Source organism: Triturus cristatus, chromosome 7 (assembly GCF_964204655.1).
Source record: "Triturus cristatus chromosome 7, aTriCri1.1, whole genome shotgun sequence".
NCBI classification, from domain to species: Eukaryota; Metazoa; Chordata; class Amphibia; order Caudata; family Salamandridae; genus Triturus; species Triturus cristatus.
This window is the reverse complement of record NC_140590.1, coordinates 716,181,879-716,205,450: the sequence shown is the minus strand read 5'-3', so window position 1 is coordinate 716,205,450 and position 23,572 is coordinate 716,181,879. Positions and strand designations below refer to the sequence as shown.

The 23,572-nt window shown below is 47.1% G+C and overlaps 1 protein-coding gene across 1 annotated transcript in view; it reads right to left on the bottom strand.

The window, feature by feature from the left end:
* Positions 1–515: 515 nt before the first annotated feature.
* LOC146810406 (alpha-N-acetylgalactosaminide alpha-2,6-sialyltransferase 2-like) overlaps positions 516–23,572 on the bottom strand; it is a 547,614-nt gene continuing 524,557 nt past the window's right edge. The window contains exon 9 of the mRNA XM_085614424.1: positions 516–1,568. Coding sequence (XP_085470550.1) covers positions 1,386–1,568 — 183 coding nt within the window. The 3' untranslated portion in view covers positions 516–1,385. The remainder of the gene's footprint in view (positions 1,569–23,572) is intronic.

Below are 23,572 nucleotides of genomic sequence, written 5' to 3'. Positions count from 1 at the left end.
ATACCAGTCAGCCTCATCCAGTTCCACGAGCCAAGTCTCCCATTTGGTTCGTAGGGAGTTCAGTATTGTTGGGGAATGTATTATCAAGGATCGGTAGATCTGTGACACCCCTCCTTTACCCAAGCGGTTCATAAGAAGCTTACACACTACGGTGCTCCATTTGCGAACATCAGTGAGAGTGTCTTGATAGTGGGAGAGGGCATGGCAGAGCTGCAAATAACGAACGAACTGGGATGATGGCACATTCAATTTTGGTGCCAACTCCTGAAAGGACTTCTGCGCCCATTTCTTCCTGACATCTCCAATTCTGGAAATCCCTTTGTGGTCCCATCCCCTCCTGAAGCTCTCAAGGCAAGCCACCTGAGCCAGCCATGTGCCTTCCCACAGCTGAGTCAGAGGACTTTTAAGGCATGGGCAAAGTGGGACTCTGGCCCAGGGTTCCACCATCCTTTCAGCCCCCCACCCACCCCCCGATAGAGCCAGCTCTGTTCTGCACAGAATCTTGCCCTGAGGATGTTAAATAATCTTAAACAGATTGTTTCAAATACAGTTTCCCTTTAATGTTATTTTAATGTGGGTGATGTTGGATCTTATTACAAACATTTTGCAGAGAAATGTGTTTCATGCAACATCCATTTAAAAAGTATCGTGTAGATGACAATGGGACCTCAAGTGAGAAACAGGAGGTCGTCAGTGAGATTATTTGCAGCAACATTAGTGAGCTGCTGCTGTGTTACAATATTGAAAACATATGTCACTATCCCTGATAATTAGATGTAAACACATTTGGAATTTGAACTAGTGTGCCTGTGCACTGACAGTGACCGGACCTAAGAGGGATGAAAGAGCTGAAGTTGAATCATACATTCAAAGCTGGCCCCCAAAATCCTTAAAATGTCCCTGGAGGGGGAGGGTCCTGATGTGCACCTCGCTAAGGGAAAACCGAACAGAGTCAAGACGCCACTGCGGCTCGACTCCCCACTGCCCTGGAGGGACAGGAGGCCTACTCAGGCTTTCTCAGCCTTTCCAGAAGATCAAAGCAAAACCAAACAATGAATTCAATTACTTCTTGAAGGTCAAAGACAAATTCATGACGAGTTATGAAGCCTCCAGTAAACCTTCTGAGAAGACTTTTACAAAACATCTCATCTCACAAAACATTCATGTGCATTATGTACATACCACGATCTGGGAGTTGTATTCCTTGTGCTTTTGAGGCTCAACGAGCTGCATACAAGATAAATAGACATACAAGGGTAGTGATAAGAAAGATGTGCCTGGACCTAGAGAGCAAGGCCCTTCTACCTGTGACTTCTCCAGTGTGACACAGTCCGCACAGATGTAGACTGACAGGGCCCGCAGACTCTTTGACATCAGCTGGCGGCTTAACGGTCCTTTGACGGTCCTTGGTACAGCTTCAGGATCCCTTCACGGTGCAGATTCTGCCACAGCTGCATTTCCATAATGAAGTTATGATTAGCAAAAAAGTGCATCTTCTTCTTTATCTTGTCATAGTAGTGATCAGAGTAGCTCTTGTAGCCTGGAGTGATGAATCCATATGCGTTGACCTAACAGAAGGGTGAAAGCATAGGTGGGGAGTGGAAATGAGGATGTGTTACTCAGGATACCTTGCATATTTCCATTTCGTTGTCTACAAACATTTGTTTATTGTGCCGGCGTACACTCATATTGCATATTGAAAACACTTGCATGTTAGTGGCAGCCCACACTTTCATCGAGAATGGAATCCATTACCCTTACACCGACCAAGGCATTCCAGAAGGTTTTGCAGGCCCGGGTCCAACATTTAATGCAGGGCCCTAAATAGCAACTTTAAAAACCTATCCTCCATGGCAAGAAAAAACATGCCACTCCCTTCTGAAGTTCCTTAGTAGGCTTAGTAAAATGATTCAGGATCTGTGAGCATTTGCTATTTAATAATAGATTTTAGGTTAGATTCTGTGGGTCCTCTGTTGTACATGAAACTAAGGAAGTGAATGTTGGATTTTGCAGGGACTTGTTGTTCTGCCTCCCAAAAAAACAAACAGACAAAACAGGAACCGGATGGAGGCTGCGTCCGGTAGGGAAGCCTGTGCAGAACCGCCCCGTGGCCCAAAAGGCTACAGAAGAGGAACAAAAGAACAATAATAATAGTAACCTGCCTCCCACCTATACATTCTGGCTTCAAGTCTGGTCACAAATTAACCGCATTTTGCACACACATGTCCCTTTCTTCTTTACAAACCTTTTCTTGGAGAGCCTTTTCTCCTGACTGGAATGATTGTGATTGAAATGTGCAAATTGTCGATTTATTAATAGCTGTTTCATTTCAGCAAATAACAAATAATTTGAAAAACTCTGTCAACATTTCCTTCCAAGACTGCATGTACGGTAATTGTTACAATCGTAGATTAGACAGAGGCTGTGTCACCCCACTGTTTCCTGCTATTAAGAGAGAGTCTCTGGTAACTATTTTTCTGAACCCCTTTACTCTAAAGGCTCCTTTACATCAACCCACTGTTGAAGAAGTATCCAAACCCCCTTAACTTCTTTCTGTACTTAATTGACTATCTTAATTAATATATTTAACCTGCGTTATTGTGGCATGTTAATTTCATTTTTCTTAGGCTACTATGTCTCATATAGAATAATTCTCTTTTCTACAATGGTGTATAGAATTTAATGTATTTGACATGTGATGATTTTAACATAATGTGATTGTTACCACTGTTTTATTTCATTTGTTCCTTTTTAATAAAGATTCCTGTTTAAACTTAAAAAAAAGAATAACAGTAACCCAGCGTTTGGCAGAGGGGCAAAGACCAATGAGGGGAAAATGTGCAAAGTGAACCTCTCCCTGCAACTCCATGCCATCTCTTGAGCCCCGGCAGCAGGACAACTCGCATTGGCTGCGTGAGGGTGAAGAGAGCAAGAGAGTACTGGAGTTTCCATGAAGGTGGAGGAATGCAACACAGTCTGGCTGGAGCTGCAACAAATGTGGAACACAGGTCTCCACACAGACCCCATGGAGGGGAGTCGTGTTACCGAAGATCGGCAGTCCACAAGTGGGAATTCAAGAGCAAATTAACACGTTGAATGAGGCTGTAGCCCACACCCCTCATTACACATTAAGACAGGGAAGGCTGGACAATAAAACAGAACAGAGGGAGACTCCCCCCACAAAAAAGGGGGGACGGCTCAAAGGGTATATACACAGAGAAACAAAAGGACAACTAAGAAGATCACCTAACATGCCCAACTATGGCTGATGATCTGGCAAAACCACCAGCCCTGCGACAAGGTGTGCTTCGGGTGGTCCAACAGCCCATAGAGGTGACTACACATGCATCTAGATAGCGTTACCACCCCTTAGTGAACTTTTAGATCAGGCCAAGGCAGTATCCCTGTGGAAAAGTGGGTCAGCTGCTTGAACAATTACTTCAGGGCCACAAGGGAGATGGACAGCGCAGTCAGGGGGTCCCTACTCCTACATTTTGCGGGGAAGAAGTGTATAAACTGTTTGATAATCTACCCAGGACCAGAGCTGACCATGACAACAATGCCCCATAACACTGAACGACCGCTTCGATCGCCAGCTTAACCCGGACTATAAGCAGTTCAAACTGCGACAGGCTCACCAATGGGAGGAAGTGACAATCAATGGCTTCTACACCCAGGCTGAAAACTACCAGGCACCTGCTCTGATGATGACCAGCCCAAGGAGGTGAGGGCGTAAATCATCAAAAGTTGCAGGGCATCAGTATTGAGACACTTTATACACCATCTGGGCATACAATTAGAAGATATAGTAATACTAGCCAGGCCATGCAAGTTGGCAAACAGCAAGGCCAAAGAAATGGAACGTGCGTTGGCCCAGGGACATGCACACTCTAGCTAGCAGCACCTGGGGAGAGAGGGTCAAGGAAGAAACCGTCAATGTCATACAGAGGAGATCAGTACCACGCTGGGCACTAATGTCACAACATACTGCGATGAGAAAGTGCCAACACTGCAATTTTGATGCACACACACACACACCTGACAAATGGCTGGCCTAAGGCAAAACATGTTTGAAATGTACCAAGGCAAACCAATTTGCCCATGTCTGTCGAGGGGGAGACAGAGGAAGAAGAACCCCATGGAAGCAACACATCACACTAACACTGAGACAGTGAACACTGGATAAGGACCCACTGGTAGGCAACAGAACAGTAGTGCTCTGCAATCACAGCGCATACAGGGAGGACAAGAACGACGTATTCTTGATTTCACACACCAAGCAAGGCAGAGGAAACCAATTGCTTCAACCCCTCTTTTTGGTAACCATCACTGTCTCAGCCATCACTACACTAATTGATAGAGGGGTGTTGGGTATGCACACTGTGGAAAAGAATGTAGCGGGAGCTACGGTGAAGTCAAGTCGACCAGCAGTGTGCCTCAGGAGGATCATACCAAGTTTCAGGTTTGGGCTGTTTGGCACCTTTAGCACCACTTGGGGTCCAGCACTGAGTGGGCACCACTTGTTGGGCAGGACTCAATTCAGGCAGGGTCCAGGTGCAATGTTCAAGGTTTTTGGAGATTGTTGTGTCCCTGTACCTCACACAGAAGGCAACTAACTAGCCCTGGTAGTCCTGGGATCTAGCTGCAAGGTGCGCCTAAATCAGCAGGGAAGTCCTCTGAGGGTGCAAGAGGTACAATGGTACAAAGAAGGCTTCAGGGTAGTCCTCTGGTAGCAGCAGGGAGGTAATCTGAGGTACCAAGCAGGCATCAAGCAGCAGGGCAGTCCTCTGGTAGCAGCAGGGCAGTCATGAGGGTACAAGAGGTACATCTGGTTCTGGAAATGTTCATCCTACCCCCCACTCTGGCTCCAAGAGGTCTAGGGTGACAAAAGGCTGGTGTCAAGTTATTTGTGAGTGTGCTGCAGCAACCCTTTGAAATGTAAGTTTGGGCAGGCAACAGATCTGCCACACCAATCCTGAAAAGATGGCCTATCCTTCCAACACAGTCTCCCGTTGTCTCACTGTCTGGTGAGAAAGTGAGAAAATAGGGAGAACTACCCACCCTCATGGGAGTTCTCATCAGCAAGGCGGAATAACCTAGGTAGACCATCAGCATTGCAGTGGTCAGACCCAGGGTGGTGTTCCGCGGTAAAGTCCATTGCCTGCAGGGAGATAGACCACGTCAACAGTCTGAGAATCTTGCACCTCATCTGCATGAGCCATCTGAGGGGTCTGTGGTCTGTCTGAACACAGAAGTGAGTCCCAAACTGGTATGGTCTCAGCTTCTTCAGTGCTCAGACCACAGAAAATGCTTCTCTCTCCACCTTTGTTTCTTGGGGAGTAACCTCCTACTGATGGAGGCTACAAGTTGGTCTAGACTTTACTCATTTAACTGTGATAGTACATTTCTCCCATGCTATGCTCTGAAGCATCTGTCTGCATTAGAAACTCCTTGGAGTAGTTAGGGGCCTTGAGTTTTGGTGCTGTTTACATGGCCTCCTTGAGGGTATCAAAAGCTTTCTAGCAGGCGTTCGTCGAGATTACCTTATTGGACTGCTTCTGGGAAGTCAGCCTAGTCAAGGGGGCCACAAAGCTGCCATATTCATTGACAAACCTCCTATATTAACCAGTGAGGCCCAGGGAGGCCCTCACCTCAGTCTGAGTTTTAAGGTGTTTCCCAGGTCAGGATAGTTTCAATCTTGGGTTGGAGACACCGTCCCTTGCCCTGCCCACCAGCTGTCCCAGATACACCACAAATCCTGCCCTACCTGGTCTTGCTGGCCTTGATAGTCAGGTATGTCTGTTTCAGATCCTGAAGCACCTCCTGAAGATGGAATGGGTGATCCTACCGGCTGGAGCTGAAGACAGCTATGTTATCCAGATAGGTGGCACTGTATGTCTCCATGCCAGCCAGGACTCTGTTGACCAACCTCTGAAAGGTGGCAGGGGCATTCGTCAACCCAAAGGGCATCACCCCAAATTGGAAGTGGCCCTCTGTGGTGGAGAATGCCGACCTGTCCCTAGTGGTATCAGTTAGGGCAATCAGCCAGTACCTAGAAGCCAGATCAAAAAAGTACTGAGGAACTTAGCAATCTCTACCCTACCTATGAGCATTAGCTCAGGCGATGGGATTGGTATCAGTCTTGGTAACTGGCTGGACCACGGTCTACTGCACTGCTCAGTCACCCCCGATTAAAGCATCTTGGAGGATTCTTCCTTGATGCTAGCCCTCACTTTGGCTGATAATCTGTAATTATTATTCTTTCCATGCATACTTATCCCAGAATCAATATCCTGGATGCACATATGTGTATGCCCATGGGTGATGGAGAACAGGCCATCCCTCTGCTGTTCTGGAGTCAGGGTTGGGGAGAGGCTGACACCTTCCACTGACCCATCCTGCTCGTTGGAAGATAAGAGGTCAGAGAGAGGTTCACTCACCTCTTCCACCCCATTATCTGCCATTAGGAGCTTGGTGACTTCAGAACCCTAGTAGTGCAGTTAGAGGCGATAAACATGGAGTACCCTTAGGGGTATACTGGGGGCCTTGTGATCCACCATGTGGGTGACATCCCCCTTTCATTCCTTCACCTTATAAGGCCCTGACCAGTGGCCATGGAGAGCCACTGACTCCATAACCCACTCTTTTTGGCCATGCTGCAACTTGACCAAAGAAGCATTCTGGCCAGGCCAGAGCTTAATTTCCTCCTGCCTAGCTTCCAGGTTCTCAGAGGTCTTCTTGCAAACGTGTTGCATCTTGGTTCTACAAGCCAACATTTAACTAACTACAGCATGAGGGGTGGGATCTTGGGAGCCTGCTCCCACTCCTCCTTAACCAAACTGAGAGGTCCCCTAACAGGCTGGTCATACAGGAGGGCAAACGGGCTGAACTCACCTCCTTTCTGAGGCACCTACCTGTAGGCAAAGGGGAGGCTTGGTAAGAGGACGTCCAACTTCTGCCTCATGTGCTGTTGTAGGCCCATAATCATGCCTTTAAAAGTCTTGTTGAACTTTTTAACAAGCCCATTGGTCTGAGCATGATAGTGTGTGGAGAACTTGTAAGTTACTCCACACTCATCCCACATTGACTTCATGTAAGCAGGCATGACATTTGTGCTCCTGTCAGACACTACTCCAAGGGGAACCACACCCAATTAAAAATTCCCATCAAGACCCTAGCCACTGCAGGTGTAGTCACAGTCCTCGGAGGTATGGCCTCTGGGTATCTAGTTGTATAGTACACTAAGAGCAGGATAAAGCTGGTGCCTAGGGCAGACTTAGGGTCCAGGCGACCAGCAAAATTGATACCCACTCTTTCAGAGGGGGTGCCAATGAAGGGTAAGAGAACCAGGGGTACTTTGATCTTTTTCTCTGACTTCCCACTGGCCCAGTAGGTGGGACATGATCTGCAGAATGTATCTGAGGCTGTCTTCATCTGGAGTCAATAAGAGTGGGTGACAAGCCTGGGAAAGGTCTTGTCCCACCCCAGATGACCTCCCAGGGGTGTGTCATGAGACACAGCCAGTAGAAAGGTTCTCTCACACCGAGGGACAATCAACACATGAGTTGCCCTAGCCTCAGGAATCTTAGGCTCGCTGTACATGTCATACTTCCAATAGATAAGGTGATCTCCAGAGGTGTCATTAGCTGCCTGGGCTTCTGCTTGCCATCTCAAGCCCTCAAGAGTTGTACAGCTTTTCTGAGCTCTGAAGAACTCCTCCCTTCTGGTCTCACCCTCAGCTTGTGAACTAGCCAGCTCAGGTAGGCCTCGCAGGGCTCCAATGTCCTCCCATGTAGGCTCTTGGTTGTCAACCTCAGGCTCTTTTTCCTCCCAGGCCGTGGGAGTTTCAGGAGCTGCTTTCCCACACTGCTTGCCCTTCCTCCTCTTGACAGCTACCTTGATAATTCTTCCAGGTTCCTGGTATTCCTGACTCCCCTCTCAGGCTTTTATATCACAGGAGGGCTGGAGGATGTTTAAACACCTGCAAGGGTTGACTACCCTACTTGATATATCAAAACACAAAATGGAACTCTTGGTTCTATGTACATCAATAGCCTAGCTGGGAACCCAACCACCATGAAGTATACTTTTATAGGACGGTTTCCCTCACCCACCGTAGGTGGCATGCTTCATCATTTGGAACCTCCTCCTATCATGATGCCTAGGCACGATACGGTTGTAGGAGAATAGGATATGCTTCTTATAGTTACCACCACATTTTGCTGATGTTTCACTGTTTTCGACTTAGTCTGACTGGGATCCTGCTATCCAGGACCCCAGCCTAGCTGCTTCCTCCTCTAAATTGATTGCATGTACTTTAGGTAGACTCCATATTGGATTCTGGGGTACCCTTATAAGTCCACAGTATATGATATACTATGTACCCAGGGCATGGGTACCCCAGAGGCCTCTCAGGGGCTCCAGCATGTATTATGCCACCCCTGGGAGACCATTCAAAATGACACAACAGGTCTGCTACAGCAGCCTGTGTAAGGTGGTGCATGCACCCCTTACTTAGATATAGGTTCACTATATCTATCCTATATCACTGCACATATAAACCTATCAGTCACCCCTATGGCAGGCCTTATCAATCCTGAAGGCATGGTGCTGGGTTTTGTGTGAGGGTGCACCTACAAGGGTAGAGCCCCTTTGCAGCCTTCGGAACCTATATTCTGGGGTTGTTTGTGATGCAGCCAACCATATACTCTTAAGTGCATTATAACCTCGCGGTAAATGCTAACTTTAAAACGGCTGCATGGCAACATGTCGTGTTTGGTGTCAAACACCTTGGAATCATACCTCCCCGCCCGTAACTGTCAGGGGAGGTATGATTCCACCCTCTTAGAGGGAGAAATATGACAACACCAGTACACCCGGTACCAGATTTCTCGACCCTGGCATCACAAAATGGATGCTGCCAGCCACAGACACAAGTCTGCCCTCCTGCTTATGGATGAAACTCTGGCAGGGGAAGGTTTAACAACAGGTTTCCTGTCACAGGGAGGTGTGACCACCTCCCAGACAGGCTTTAGTGTATTAGGGCTGGGTGGGTGCACTCAGAGTGCTTTGATGTCTGCACTGAGGGCACATTTGGTGTCCCTGTGCATAGTCCGGCTCAAACCGGTTGCAGGAGCCATTTGCTCCTGTTCTGGCAAAAAACTGGACAAAGGACATGGTTGTAGCCACCCCTCTGTCCTGACCCTCCCAAAGGTGGGTCCCCAGAGTTTGTCCCACCCCTTCCTTGGGTATAAAGTAGGAACCCCTGACTACAGGACTTTAGATTTTACCTGGACTAAACTCGGCTACAGAAACCAAGTACTTCGACGATCTGCACGACGCTGGATGACTGAAGAATCTCCTTTGCAGTAAAGGAGTTACTCCCCTGCAAGGCAGTCACCTGAAATGCATCTGACCGGTTTGCATCTCCGAAGCCCCTGAGAACTCCAAAGATTTCTGCAACACAGGAGGTGGGTTGCCGAGGTCTCTGAGGTTGATCTTTGCTCTCAGCAATTCTGAGGCCCGTATCTCTCGTGGGGAACGTGCAACCCGAACCCCTGTGCACCGCGTACATTTGCAGCAGCATATGCTTTTTGGTGACCCCTGAGGCTGTGCTTTGGGCACTTGTAGTCCTGACCCCGAGCAGTATTTCCACTGAAGATTTCCGGCCCACACCGGGTGTTCTGTGGGCTGGTATTTTGTGATTCAGCTCGAGGTTCCTTCACGATCCCTGGTCCGTCGACCTGTGGGTTCCTGTGAATTTAACTTTGACTTTCCGTGGGCTTTCCTGGTTGCTCCAGACATGCCCTGACTCTCCATAGCTTGGAGAGTCCCAAGGACCTTGCTGGTCCTCACCGAAGCATCTTTCCTCTGACTGCATGGGTTGCAGTTGCCAAGGCTTGTTGGTGTTCAATCCAGACACTGACCCCCCAGCACTCGACATTCTTCATGGGACAGCTCACCTCCGGAGTTTGGTCATCGTCGACGTCTCCTGGTCCCCGTGGCTGCAGAGTCAAGCTTCATCTCTTCTCACCTGAAACACCCGACATCGATGGGCATTCGTCTATCGTGCTGTAAAGTGACCCAGACTCTGTCCCCTCTGCTTTCAGGTTCTTCTCAGCTCCGATCCAGGCTTGGATCACACCGGACACTTTCATCTTCTTGGCAGCAGAACTTCTTCGCATCACGCCACTGAAATCAACGAGTGTTTCCGACACCACTTGACCCCTATGCACAACGGCTCCTCTGGGATAGGTAACACGGGTACCTTGGTACTCTCAAGGGTGCTGGCCTTAGAACCTTCTATGTTCCAAAGGGTTTGCTTGAAGTCCTCTCCTAAGTATCCTTAATCTTTAAAATTCCAACCGCTACTCTCCCATAGAGTTGTACGGAGCTCGCATCTGTGTTCTCACACTGCACCCGTCCTCCGTGGGTCCCCTGTGTCACTACCTTGGGTGGTTCCTTGGGGTCCCAGTGATTGTACATGCTCTAGGCACTGTGTCTAGTCAAGTCGTGGTTGTTATACCACTTTCTTAGTATATGGTTTGGTCTCCACCTGGAGCCCACTGTGTATTGTGATATTTACTGTCGTTCTAGTGATTTATTATTGTGTGCTTTGTTCTCTAATCTCTTAAAGAGGTTAGTAGAGAGTGTTTAGTAATAAATACATATATTTTATATATTCCTTTTGTGGTTCTCCGTTCATTTGGTCATTCCGGAGGTTATAATCTGGTAAACCAAGCTGCTTTACATTACTTTGAGACTTCCACTAGGAGAGCTTTCAATAAAGGTTGTCTTTAACCTAATCATCAATAAGGGTCGTTTGGACTGGTGCAAGGTGCCCACTTTAACTAGTGGACAGCATATACCAGGCCAACGTCTTACAACGGTCAGGGGCGTTACACAGGCCCCCTCAGCCCTGCACTTTGGCTGGGGAGCTCCTGATAGAGTACGGAGAGGGCCCCTCCACGTACCTAGCAGGGGGTCCCCCTCAATTATTGTTACACCACTGACAATGGTCCCCTCTCAGGCTGTGATGGACCTTGTGGTCAGGCATAACCACACAGGCAAATTTTCAGGAGGGACCTGAGCTCCACTTCTTTTTCAAGTGTGTGCTCCAGATCATACTATAGCAGACAATCTACAGGCCTGGCAGGACTCACAGCTACCTTCAGGGAACCTAAGACTCCCCTCAAAGGGAACCAGAGTCACTCAGTAGTGACTCTCACAGTTGCCTGCTACCACAGCCTGCTGGAATGTACCGGTTATTACCTGACTTGAGGAGATCAGATGACACCTGATGATAGTCATACTGGCTCCTGCATCCCTCAGAGCTTCCACCATCTGCATATTGATGGTGTCTACTGCCTGTGCTTTGAAGTAGTTGAAGGTATGTGAGCTTTGGGCACCCTTTCTTGGTCACCCAGGGAAACTAAGGTAACCTCTGCTGTGCTCCCCCATATTAATTGGGGCAATCTCCTCCCCAAGCATTACACTGGCCAAATACTGTGTCTGCACACAAGTGGGGGGCTGTGCACTCTTGGGAAAGTTGGCACCTCATTCACATGCCCATACCTATACCACTCGTAGCACTTGTGGACAAACTCCTGTCTTTTCATTAATAAACTTATTCTTTTTCTGGTCAATTTAGGGAGGGTGTCATTCCTCTGTAAACTATTTTGATGGCCTTTAGAGAACTCCTTACTTTTATTTTTGTCTCCCCCACTCTTTCCTCTGTTAGAAACCCTAAAACCCTTTTGGGAATCACCCCAAAGATCTTTTTGGACACCCTGGTGCTGACCCAGGGGTTCACTTCCTTTGCAAGCTCCCTGTAGTCAGTTAGATTTCTATCAATCAGGTTTTGGCTCAACTCTGTAAAGCAACTGAGCATGGGCTCTCTCAGAATTAGGTCATACACCCCATTTACATCACTTGCTTTACTGTGCCCCCACCCAACCACTCAGTGCCTTACTAGAATAATCCCCCAAAAAACACCCAAGACTGGCTTGGCCACTTCTGTCTATCTCTGATTCGTATGCAGTATTTCTCTGGGGTGAGCCCAAACTTATAAGTAGAATGGCTTTTATGGGCCATGCATTATCGGGTCCCCTACATATAGTGTAAGAAGAGTACTGTAGGCATGTGTTTCCAAAGCAGCCCCCAATCCTCCCCTGGGACCTTGTGCATCCTCAGGGCTACCTCATAATCAGAAATTCATTTCTCAATATAATCTCCTACCACATAGCTAGGCACCAGGCCTTGTTTTGTGCGGGCTCTCACCTCTCAATTTGGACACTGAATGCATGCTGCCACCATTGCTGCTGGCCTCTGGAGCCTCTGAGCCAAGACCAGGTTCCTTTCAGCCAATATCCTCTCAGATTCAGCTTTTGTCCATCTCCAGGGTGAGTTTCTTTTCCTCTAGGGGGCCCTCTTTGCAACAACCTCCTCCTTGGCTTGTTCCCGTTTTGATTTGGCCAGCTCTAGCCTGATCTCCCTCTCAGCCTTCCTGTTATCCAGCTTCTCTGGGGACAGGGTTTCGGAGCATACATTGTTCCCTGCTCTGGCAGGGGGCTCCATTCCTCTGGATAAGTTGTCCTCCTCCTCGTCCTCCTCAGGTTGCTGAACCCAGTCCAACTCCTCCTCCTAAGGACCATCGTCTTCCTGTTCCTCTGTGGTGGGCAGCATCTTTTTGACTTCCTCAAAGGGGTGGAGGGCTACCAGGAGGTCCATTTTTGTTAGTAATTTTCCCACATTCAGCTCCCTCTCCTTGCAAAGAGTCTGCACTTTTGCCTTGATGAGGTGATCCACTTTGATCAGCTCCTTGTCCATTGTGGTGAAAGAGAGATGAGGTAAACTTAAATTTAGAAAAGGAAAAAAAATACCGAATCAAAAACTAAGAGAATTAAAACAAAAAAACGAATTTGTTGTCAGATTATTTCTGGGATTGTAGTACTGTACTGCACTGTAGCAGAACAAGTGCTGGATCCCACCACTGAGCACCAATTTAGGAAAATGAGTTTGATGGAGGGGGTTGAAAACCCTTCTCAAGCCACAACCAAAATCTCGTCAGTGTGAACCACAAAAATCACTAAATTATTCATTTAAAAAGTTACATATAGCGCTGGCTAGACTCGTAGGTATCAGAACGCTTTACATAAGGTCGACAATGTCACAACAATAATAACAAATACACATTACATCAAATATAAGAGAAACAGAGGGAGAGGAGGAGAGACAAGTACAGAGGGAAGGGAGAGAGGGGGAGTGAGAAGGGAGAGGATGAGGGGGACGATGGAATAAAAGACAAAGGGAAAGTCAGGCTAAAGAACAATGGGTAGGTGACGGCCGAGGAGGTAATCCAAAGCCAGTCTCCCCTATAGCTCTCAAGGAAGCTCCAACGGGCATCGGGCAGAAAGATGGATAGAAAGGAGACAAGGAAAAAGCAGAATGGCAAAAATACGATGGGGGGGGGGGCGAGACAGGGAGAAGGGGAAAAACTGTGCACAAGGTCCGGCTGGGCAGGTGACGGTCAGGGAATGAACCAAGGCTGATCTCCTCATTAGCTGAACAGAGCAGCTCAACCGGGCGTCGGACATAATGCTCTGACTCCGCTGTCAGGATAGGGATCGAGTATACTCAGGGAATGTCAGAATAGTGTTGGGGGGAGCCATGGTCCGAGTGAATTCCAGACGTCCTCTTGAGGTCAGGCACAGTCCTGGGAGGGTTGTGTAAGTAAAAGTTCAGTTCAGCAAGGGGGAAAAAAAAGTCACCACTGGTGGCCATGTTGGGGTCAGGCATCCTGGAACCCTTTTCCCCACCGTGAGTGTGCCGAGTGTGACAGTAGTTTACAGGGCAGGGGAAGCCAGTCTCCCAGTAGTTCTTAAAAATGAAATAAGCCCTCCTTTCAATTAACTGGCAGATTGATTAAAAAGGCCCGGACTTCAATGACGTGGTTGCCCGCCCCTTTAAGGATGGTGAGACCCAGGGAGCTCCCAGCAGCCTACTTACCCCCTTGGGACTCTTTGTCACTCGCCGGTAAGCCCTCCGGTGTTCAGGTCTCCTGTCTCTCTTATTGCCTGCACCCCTCCCTTCCTCCTCCTTATGGCCTCCTAAGTGTCCTAGGAAGTGCGCTGGCTCACCTCCTATGTTTGCTTCCGACACTCTTTTGGCTGTGATGCTGGCCTGATCGGTGCTCCCCTCACCTGTATATAATATGTGCCTGAGCCAGCTTCAGGCAGTTTGACTCTCCCAGTACCTGATTGTGGCTGCTGTCATATGGGACCATGTATTCGTCTCGTCCCCTTTGCTTACGATCTCTGCTACCGGTGCTGCTCACTTGGCCGTTCCTCCGCCATCTCAGCCTCATTCTAGCCAGCCTCGGGTACTCGGCCACCTACCAGTCCTTCCTTCTGTGCTGGTTGTTCGGTGGCTGCTCTCAGGGCTTGTGCCTTACGATTTCCGCCACCGCTCAGCAGTTTCACTCGGCACCCAGGTCCGTCAGACTTATTAGAAATTATCCTGTCCTGAACCCTCTGGTAGGTTGGCATAAAAACAGTCAGGATTAACTGTGTAAAGAAGTTTTGCACCACTCAAACAGTAATAAAGTGAAAACACCGCACAAGAAAAATCCCACACCAATTTGGAAAACTAGAGAAAATGTTTAAGAAATAAAGTTACATCAAAGCAAATTCAATCCATTTAGTTGGTCATAAGTTAGGAATTTTTAAAGTTTTAAATAGAAAAATAGCATTTAAAAGATCATAGCTCCAACCGTGGGTATCTGGTTGTGTGAAACTGGGGCAAAATCATAAGTCAAGGCCAATCGTTGTAGAGTGTGGTTCAGGTACACAGAATGAATTGGGCTAGGGCTCGGATTATCTTGGGACTTAGAGGAAATTTAAAGAAAAAAATGCTAAGAAGGTAAAGTTCAGCAGTGCAAGGCAGTTGGCGGTGTCTGAGGAGGACCCATAATCATCAGGAAGCTGTTGGGTGAAGTCACGGTGTAGATATTTATGTTCAGAGTTGGTCACTTTTTGGGAATTTAAAAAACTCTCCAGCGAAACAAATCTGCAGGCGGTAAGCGTCCCACGAGGCTAAATACCCTTTCCGAGAGTAGCCACTTAGCTGGATTTGCTGCTGTGGAAAAGAACGTAGTGGGAGCTACAGCAAAGTCAATTCGCCTGGCAATGTACTTCAAACGGATCATCCCAAGTTCCAGGTTTTGGCTGTTTGGGCACATTTAGCACCACTTTCAATGGTCCAGGACTGGGTGGGCACCATTTGGAGGGTAGGACTCACATCAGGCAGGGTCCATGTGCAGGGTTCCAGGTTATTGGAGCTTGTTGTATCCCTGTAGTGCACATGGAAGGCCAGCCACCTGGTCCTTGGAGTGACTCTGGTACCTCTGGGATCAAGCAGCAAGGCAGACCTCATGCAGCAGGGCAGTCAACTGAGGATACAAGAGGTACAAGGTACAGGGCAGGCTTCAAGCAGCAGGGCAGTCCTCTAGTTGCAGCAGAGCAGTCCTATGAGGTACAAAGCAGGCCTCATGCAGCATAGCAGTCCTCTAACCTACAAGGAAGTTCCTCTGGGGGTCCTCCACAGATCCTGGAGTGAACTGAAGAGTTGGTCCAAGGGTTCAATATTTATACCTGGCGTCAGCCTTTGAAGTGGGAGAAACCTCTATGCTATCCTACATCTGGCTCTTGAAATGCCCTTCCTCCCACTGGTCAGGCTCCAAGAGGTCTAGGGTGACAAGAGGCTGGTGGCAAGTTATTTGTTAGTGTGCTGGAGGCAGCCTTTGAAAACTAAATGGGGTAAGTAACAACTCTACCCCAGCCATTCCGGCAAGATGGCCCATCCTCAGCCAACACCTAGTTCTCTTTTGTCTCACTGTCTGGGAGGAATACACAAAGGCCAACTACCAACTATTCATAGTCATTGTACCCATAACGCAGGGTGCAGGCACCAAATGATTAGGAAAAGAAAATGGAAACTTCTTAACAACATTTGAAAATTTGGAAAGACATTTGAGTGTCGCACATGTGATTGTCGAGTTACATTAAACATTGGAGGATCGTGAATAAACACAAAACAAAATTGGATTAAATAGAGTCATCGTTCGTTCAAGGGCTGTGCGTCCATTTAGGAGTGCAAAACGCGCTCCATTCTTGACAGATTAAATTACCCAGTGGTTGGAAGGCAAAACCATATTTCTCGGGCTGCACGCGAAAAAATGATAATTTATAAAAGCAACTTTCAAGAAGATTGGATAACTATGGTGTGCATTTCGTCATCCTTGTATGTTATTGATTCAGATTGCCTGCCAGACATGTTGCACCCATCATGGAACATTGAAGATTTATTATAACCACATGTGAGACATAAGGACATCCGATTTTATTATCAGCAATGTTCACAGGGACACAGACGCTTGTGTATTATCCTTGGATTAACGTTTCAGAACAGTACATTGATTGATGTTGTTTTAACATTGTGCTATGTCATTAAGCAAGGTGCCGAGGGCCATATTGAACGTGCATTTTACACTCAAGGGAGGGTGGCGAATCAGACTTGTCAACTTGTAAACATCAGCAGTACGATCTAGTGTGTTAATATTTATGCAGTATTGAAGTGTGGGGAGGCATTCTGGGAAGTGTAGTTTGGTAATGTGAGGGAGTTAAATGATTGGAATAATTAGGGGGCGGAGAGTACGTCAACACAGCGTAAAGCGTGAGAGGGCGAAGTCAGAAGGGATATGCAGTGGAGTAAGGAAGGAAGGAAAATAGCGGGATATTTTGAAAATGTTGAAATGTAAGTATAGAGAAAGGAGCTGACTAAGGGGCTGTGTTATAACATAGAACGAGGGCAACTAACTAGTACTTAGTCATAGATGGATTAACGGTTTGGTAGGGGTGAGAAGCCTTTTTGTTAAAACTTAAATAGAGGGCTTTGTGAGGGGAGGGAGAACGTTTAACAGGTACCGGGGTTAACTAGGCACGGGAAATGATTGATATGATTTAAATGTACATTGAACTGTGACATTGGTTTTCACGAGGTAATGGTGTTGTTTTGAACATTTGCAGTAAATCCCTGACGAAGGGCGAAAAAAATTCCCGAAATGCATTGGATTGCGGATGTTTTTAAATGTATCCGGCGTGTTGCAGGAAGAAAAGGCCTGTGTTGGCAAACTGCAACATTTGAAAATTTGGAAAGACATTTGAGTGTCGCACATGTGATTGTCGAGTTACATTAAACATTGGAGGAACGTGAATAAACACAAAACAAAATTGGATTAAATAGAGTCATCGTTCGTTCAAGGGCTGTGCGTCCGTTTAGGAGTGCAAAAGGCGCTTCTTTCTTGACAGATTAAACTTCTTAAAAGTGACATTTTAGGAATTGAGACTTAAAGTCTGACTTTACTATTAAAGAAGATTTTAAATTATAATTAATTTGAGACTAAACATGACTTCCCTAGCTATACCCAATCAAATATTAGCACTTATTAAATGTACGAAGGTACCCATTGTTATCTAATGGGAGAAATAGGCCTTGCAGTAGCAAAAAGCACATTTAGGAGATTTTCACTACCAGGACATGTCAAACTTAAAAATGCAGGTCATACTATTTAAATATAATGCACCCTATCTTCTGGGCATTTTAGGGCCTACCTTATTGATGACCTATATTTATTAACAAGCATTGGCATAGCCAATAGGTCTCGCTTTTGGGGCCTTATAAGTGTTTAGCCATGCAACACTTGATGTTGTTTAATCAAGGATATTGTGCTGGATAACTAAACACTTATAATGTCCCAAAGGCGAGATTTATTGGCTATGCATTGGGGGGCCTTATAAATGTTTCGATAGAGTTAGTGAGATTGCCAATGTTTCTAAGCTGTGCTGTAGTGAAGTGTGGCTGCTGTGCAGCATGCTGAGAAGTTGTAATTAAAAAGTGTAAGAAGCACAGAGTGATGCTGTGGTGTTGTTGAGTGATGCTGTGGGGAAGGTGAGTGATGCTGTGGTGGCTTTGAGTGATGCTGTGGTGGTGTTGAGTGATGATGTGGTTGTGCTGACTGATGCTGTGGTGGTGCTGAGTGAAGCTGTGATGGCCCTGATTGATGCTGTGGTGGTGCTAAGTGATGCTGTGGTCGTGCTGTCTGATGCTGTGGTGGTGTTGAGTGATCCTGTGCTGGCCCTCAGTGATGGTGTGGTGGCCCTGAGTGATGTTGTTGTGATGCTGACTGATGCTGTGGTGATGCCTATTGATGCTGTGGCGTTGCAGAGTCATGCTGTGGTGGTACTGAGTGATGCTGTGGTGTTTCTAAGTGATGCTGTGGTGGTGCTGAGTGATGTTGTGGTGAAGGAGAGTGATGTTGTGGTGGCCCTGAGTGATGCTGTGGTGGTGCTGAGTGATGCTGTGGTGGTGCTGACCGATGCTGTGGTGGTGCTGATTGATGCTGTGGTGGCCCTGAGTGATGATGTGGTGGTGTTGAGTGACGCTGTGGTGGTGCCGATTGATGCTGTGGTGGCGCTCAGTGATATTGTTGTGTCCCTGAGTGATGCTGTGGTGGTGCTGAGTAATGCTGTGGTGATGTTGAGTGATCCTGTGGTGGTGTTGAATGATGTAGTGTTGGTCCTGAGTGATGATGTTGTGTCGCTGAGTGATGCTGTGGTGGTGCTGAGTGATTTTGTTGTGGGCTTGAATGACATTGTGGTGGTGCTGAGTGTTGCTGTAGTTGTGCTAAGTGAGGCTGTGGTGGTGTTGAGTGATGATAATGTTAGTCACAGACGCTGAGAATTTTACAGAAACTGATGTCTGCTCATCTCATGCATGTCAGTTATCAATGGATGTGCTCATTACTTTCTCACACCCAATCAGAACTGTACCTTCCAAAGAATCAGCATGAAGTACTTACCATCTTCTGGTAAGTACTTCATGGTCCTCACACAAAGGAAGAAAATCACCGCCTGCCTGCAAACCTTGCACAGTCAGAATACATGCTAATGAGCCGTACATATGCACAGTTCATCCTCTCAGCTCGTGCTCCAACTGCATGTAAACACGTACATGATTTTTCCATCATATCAATACAAGCGCGCCCCCCACACCCCCTTCAAATGAGAAAGCTCCCAGTGTCGCCATCCTAAAAGCACAAAGAGGTAAAGCTGCTGTATGCCGCATTCCTTGTAGTACACCAGACAAAGCTTCCTTTTCTGCGGAGGCAGAAGCCTTTTAGGACTCATTCCTGCTGATTAAGGATAGTGAACACAGTTTCCGCTCTAAAGTTGTCACACGTAAATAAAACACCAGCAGCACACAATGACGAGAAAGCACCACCCCCACCCCAGTGTGTGAAGCAGCCTAACCTTACCTTCTGTAAGCGTTGTGTAACGGCAGCCACAATGCAAGCTGCACACCGACCACAAATGACAGGCTGGTACTGGGCAGACATGGCGGAGACCTGGGCGGAGTGGGGGCTGGGGTGTACACTGCTGGAACGGTACCCGCGTGCCACACAATATTGGGAACGCATTTACGTGGTGGACCGAAGCCCCTAGGGAATATGCCATGTGTAATAAATAGTGGGATGAGACCCCAACACAGAGGGCAGTTAAAACCAGGAAAATGTTTAAAAGAAGGTCCAGAGGCCATATGAAAAACGACCAGGTGTACATGCTTCAGAGGAGGCATGTTGCCCCTATAGAAGATAGCTGTCCGTGCTGGTCAGGAATGGCCGAAACCAAAGGAAGGGAGCTGAGAAATACCGAGAGAAAATTAAACTCACGTTGTACTCGTCTGTTTAAAATCAAAATAAAGTGTGGGGTGGGTTGTAGTTACAGAGAATATGCGCTGATTGTGGGTTAACATACAGGCAGGATTCGGGTGCCCTATCAATAACATACGAGCTGGTATGGGAAATCCCTACATTATTATTATTATTATTAGGAGCTTATAAAGCGCACTTATACCCACGGGTGTCCTGGCGTTGCACAGTGAACTCCCTGGAGAACGAGAGGCTCAATCCCTAAATAACCAAGTCTTCAGCCCTTTTCTAAAAGAGAGGAGCTCCTCAGCCTTCCTGATGTGCGCCGGCAGGCTGTTCCAAGCTTTCGCTGCACCATAGGAAACGGTATTTCCTCCCCAGCTGGCCTTTTTTATTCGAGGCACAGCCACTAGTTTGCTTTCATCAGAGCGCAGTGCTCTCCCGGGCACATACCAATTCAAGCACCTATTCAAAAACTCTGGGCCACTGCCCTTCAATGCTTTGAATACCATGCACAGCGCCTTAAATTGAGCTCGTCTGGATACCACCAGCCAGTGCAGTTGCCGTAGTCCTTCTCATACAGAGGCAAACTTTGGAGTGCTTGTTAGCAGTCTCGCCGCCGCGTTTTGTACCATCTGTAGTCTGTACAGATGGTTTTTTTTCAGAGTCAGGTACAGACTATTACAGTAGTCCAAACACGACAGAATAATGGTTGAGACTGCTAACCTGAAACCATCGGCTGAGGATATGGAAGCATGTTGAAACCACTCCACTAACCTGCTCCTCAAAATCCAGTTTCTGGTCCATGATTACGCCCAAATTCTTTGCCTTGCACGCGGGGACTGGTGGCTTCCCCAGTGCATCAGGCCACATATCCGGAGTCCAGATGTTAGGATTATTCCCGAATATCATGACCACGATCTTCCCTGCATTCAATTTGAGGCAGTTCGAGGCCATCCAGCCCGCAATGTCTTTCAGGCAATCATGGCACCTCGCGGCCATATCCACTTGCGACCCTCGTTGTATAGATAACACGATTTGTGTGCCATCTGCATAGAAGGTGAGTTGCAGGCCAAAAGATCTTATCCATAAGACATACTGAGTGGTATAGGGCGTCTGTGTGGATGACATACAGTTTGGTATGGGACGTCTGTGTCGATAATATGGAGGCTGCTAAGGAAAGTCCCTGTAGATGACTTGCGGGGGCGCATGGGATATGTTTGCAGGTGACATACAAACAGGGATCGTATGTCGCAGTAAATGACAGGCAGACACGCAGCGGGAGAAGACAATGTGGATTACAATAATTCAGCTAACAGCAGGGATACACTATTTCATAAAAGAAGCCAGAAGGCAGAAAAGCGCTGCTTAGAGGGAACCATTCTACAGAGCATGAAAAAGCCTGGCTTTTAAGGAGGCAAACACTACTGGAGAAAATATTCTGCCTGCAGGCGGCCATAATCCAACAGAGCAAAGCCATCCAAGCAAAAGCCCACTTATATGAAACAAGACGCTCGGCTGCGAGACACGCTCTGTGGTGGGCTCTCTCTGTGGTGGGGGAGGAGTGAGCAAGACAGAGGCGGAGCGAGGCGCGCGCGCTTGGGAGAGTGAGAGGATAGCCAGATGGCGCCTCTGCTCGTGCCTGTGCGCGTAACCGCACGCAGTATGATGCCACACACAAAGCTGTGGTATGCTTTTTAAAGCCCACTAACTAAATGTCTCGCCAGTGCAGCACATGCGCTGGCTCAGGCGAGACCTAAAAAGGAAGGTTTAGGCATGGCAAAAGGTTTATTTTGCCAGGTTGGATTTGCAATGTAAAACTGCAAGCAGGCTGCAATTACAGTCCTGAGAAATGTTTTAAAGGGCTACTTAAGTGGGTGACATAACAAGTGCTGCAGGCCCACTGGCTTTTAATTTACAGGGCCTGAGTAAATGTAGAATCACTTTACTAAGAACCTATAGGTAAATGAATTGGGCACTAATTGGGTGTAAGCAGTGTTAACATGTTTAAAGGAATAAGTACAAGCACTTTAGCACTGATTAGCAGTAGTAAAGTACACAGAGTCCTAAAGCCAACCAAAACAATTTTCAGCAAACTGGAGGTGATACAGCAAAACAACGCAGCCTTGATCTAATCCACATTATTGTTTTGTTTTGCTGGATTATAGAATGTTAAAAAAGACCCAATTATAAATGAGAGGTCCTCGCATCCACTGCACCGCCGTGCTACTCTGCCACCAATGCTTTCTATACTGTGGGAATAATTTTCCTAACATCCCTTGCGCCTCTTGCTGCACCTCAACCTTGTAAACTTGCTGTGTCAAGGGTTTCCAAACTCCAGTAGAACCTAGCCAAGCCCAGCGCCGTCATCTGCTATCTCGCATTCCTGCTCAGCATACTCTTAGCGCACTCAGCTGCAGGAAAATTACAGGGAGCAGGGAACCAGAAGTTACTAGTGACACCCTTCAGGCTGCCATCTATCCTCCCCGATGCACAAACTTCAATTTTGTAGTAACTTACACTTTTGACTAAGTTTACTACTTCTTGGTATTCACAAACTGCACTTTTGTAGTAACTTACACTTTTTAGTTCTCGCCTAGAGTCGCAGCGCATGCGCTGCACACTCTGCGAGATCTATTGTCGTTGGGTTGCTTTCGGAAGTGGGGTCGAAGCTCCACCCATGCTTTTCATTGGCGCGCGTCACACTTTATGTTAAACGCTCGCTTTTGATTTGGAGTGAGGCTTGTTTGTTACCGCCCTGTCTCCTTCTGGCCCCCACGCACGGCGTCTCTATTGCTCGCGCATGGCATCTCTTCCGCCTTGCTGCACGTTCGCAGACAGTAAACCCTGGCGAGCTCAGCTGCTGCTTGTTACCCCCTTGTTTTCTGTAGGTTCCTCAGGGAGCAACGAAGACAGACCGCCGATCTCAACTCCAGCCAGAGGCCTTGTTGAGGACGCGCATTTCCAACCTGAGCTTTGTTTCTACAGGTAAACGAAGGTGCTCTCCGGAAGCTGATGTCGGATCGGAGAGTGACTTTTATCCCAGACAAATTACAACTATATATCGTTCAGTCTTTTTGCGGCACCTGTATATAACCATGTCAGAGCTGTGCGACATCCCTCTTTCCACTATGCATTGGTTTCCTCCCTCCCCTTTAGATGCTGTCTTTAAAGCATCCCGTTAGTAACTGTCGCTGCTGATCTCTTTACAGAGGTGTGATGCTTTAACCCTTTGGCCCTCCTGTATTTCTGGTTTATGTTTTTCTACTTACCCACTAACCCCATTTGTAGGTCCACTAACTCTGTCCCCACGATTGGATAGTAGCACCCCTCCCCCAGTGTGCTCTGTACAGTAGGTGTTTCTTGAGGGACTCGTCACGTTACCAAGTTTTTACAGGGAATAAATAAACCATTTTATCAATTTGTAATACATTATTATAGATAGGTAGGTAAGAGTGCAACACAGTTAATTGGATAAATGTTCATTATTCCATCGCGATAATAAAACGCTGGAGTTCATCCTTAAAATATTAAGTCACCGTTTTACACTCTGGCAGTGCTGTTGGATTGACTTTTTTTCAAACTTGTTTCTTACCACTGTCATCTATCATGAAATTCTGAAATTTATGACACTAAACGTCTAAACCGTAGGAGCTGTGCCACAAACGACGATCCAGGAGTTCATTGAATTTCACCACCACGTGTCTCAGATTAAAGGTTATTCCCTATTAATTATATGCTGAAGAGATATATTATATATACATAGTAAGTACATTCATTGAATAATTCTTCAAACATTTTAATGAA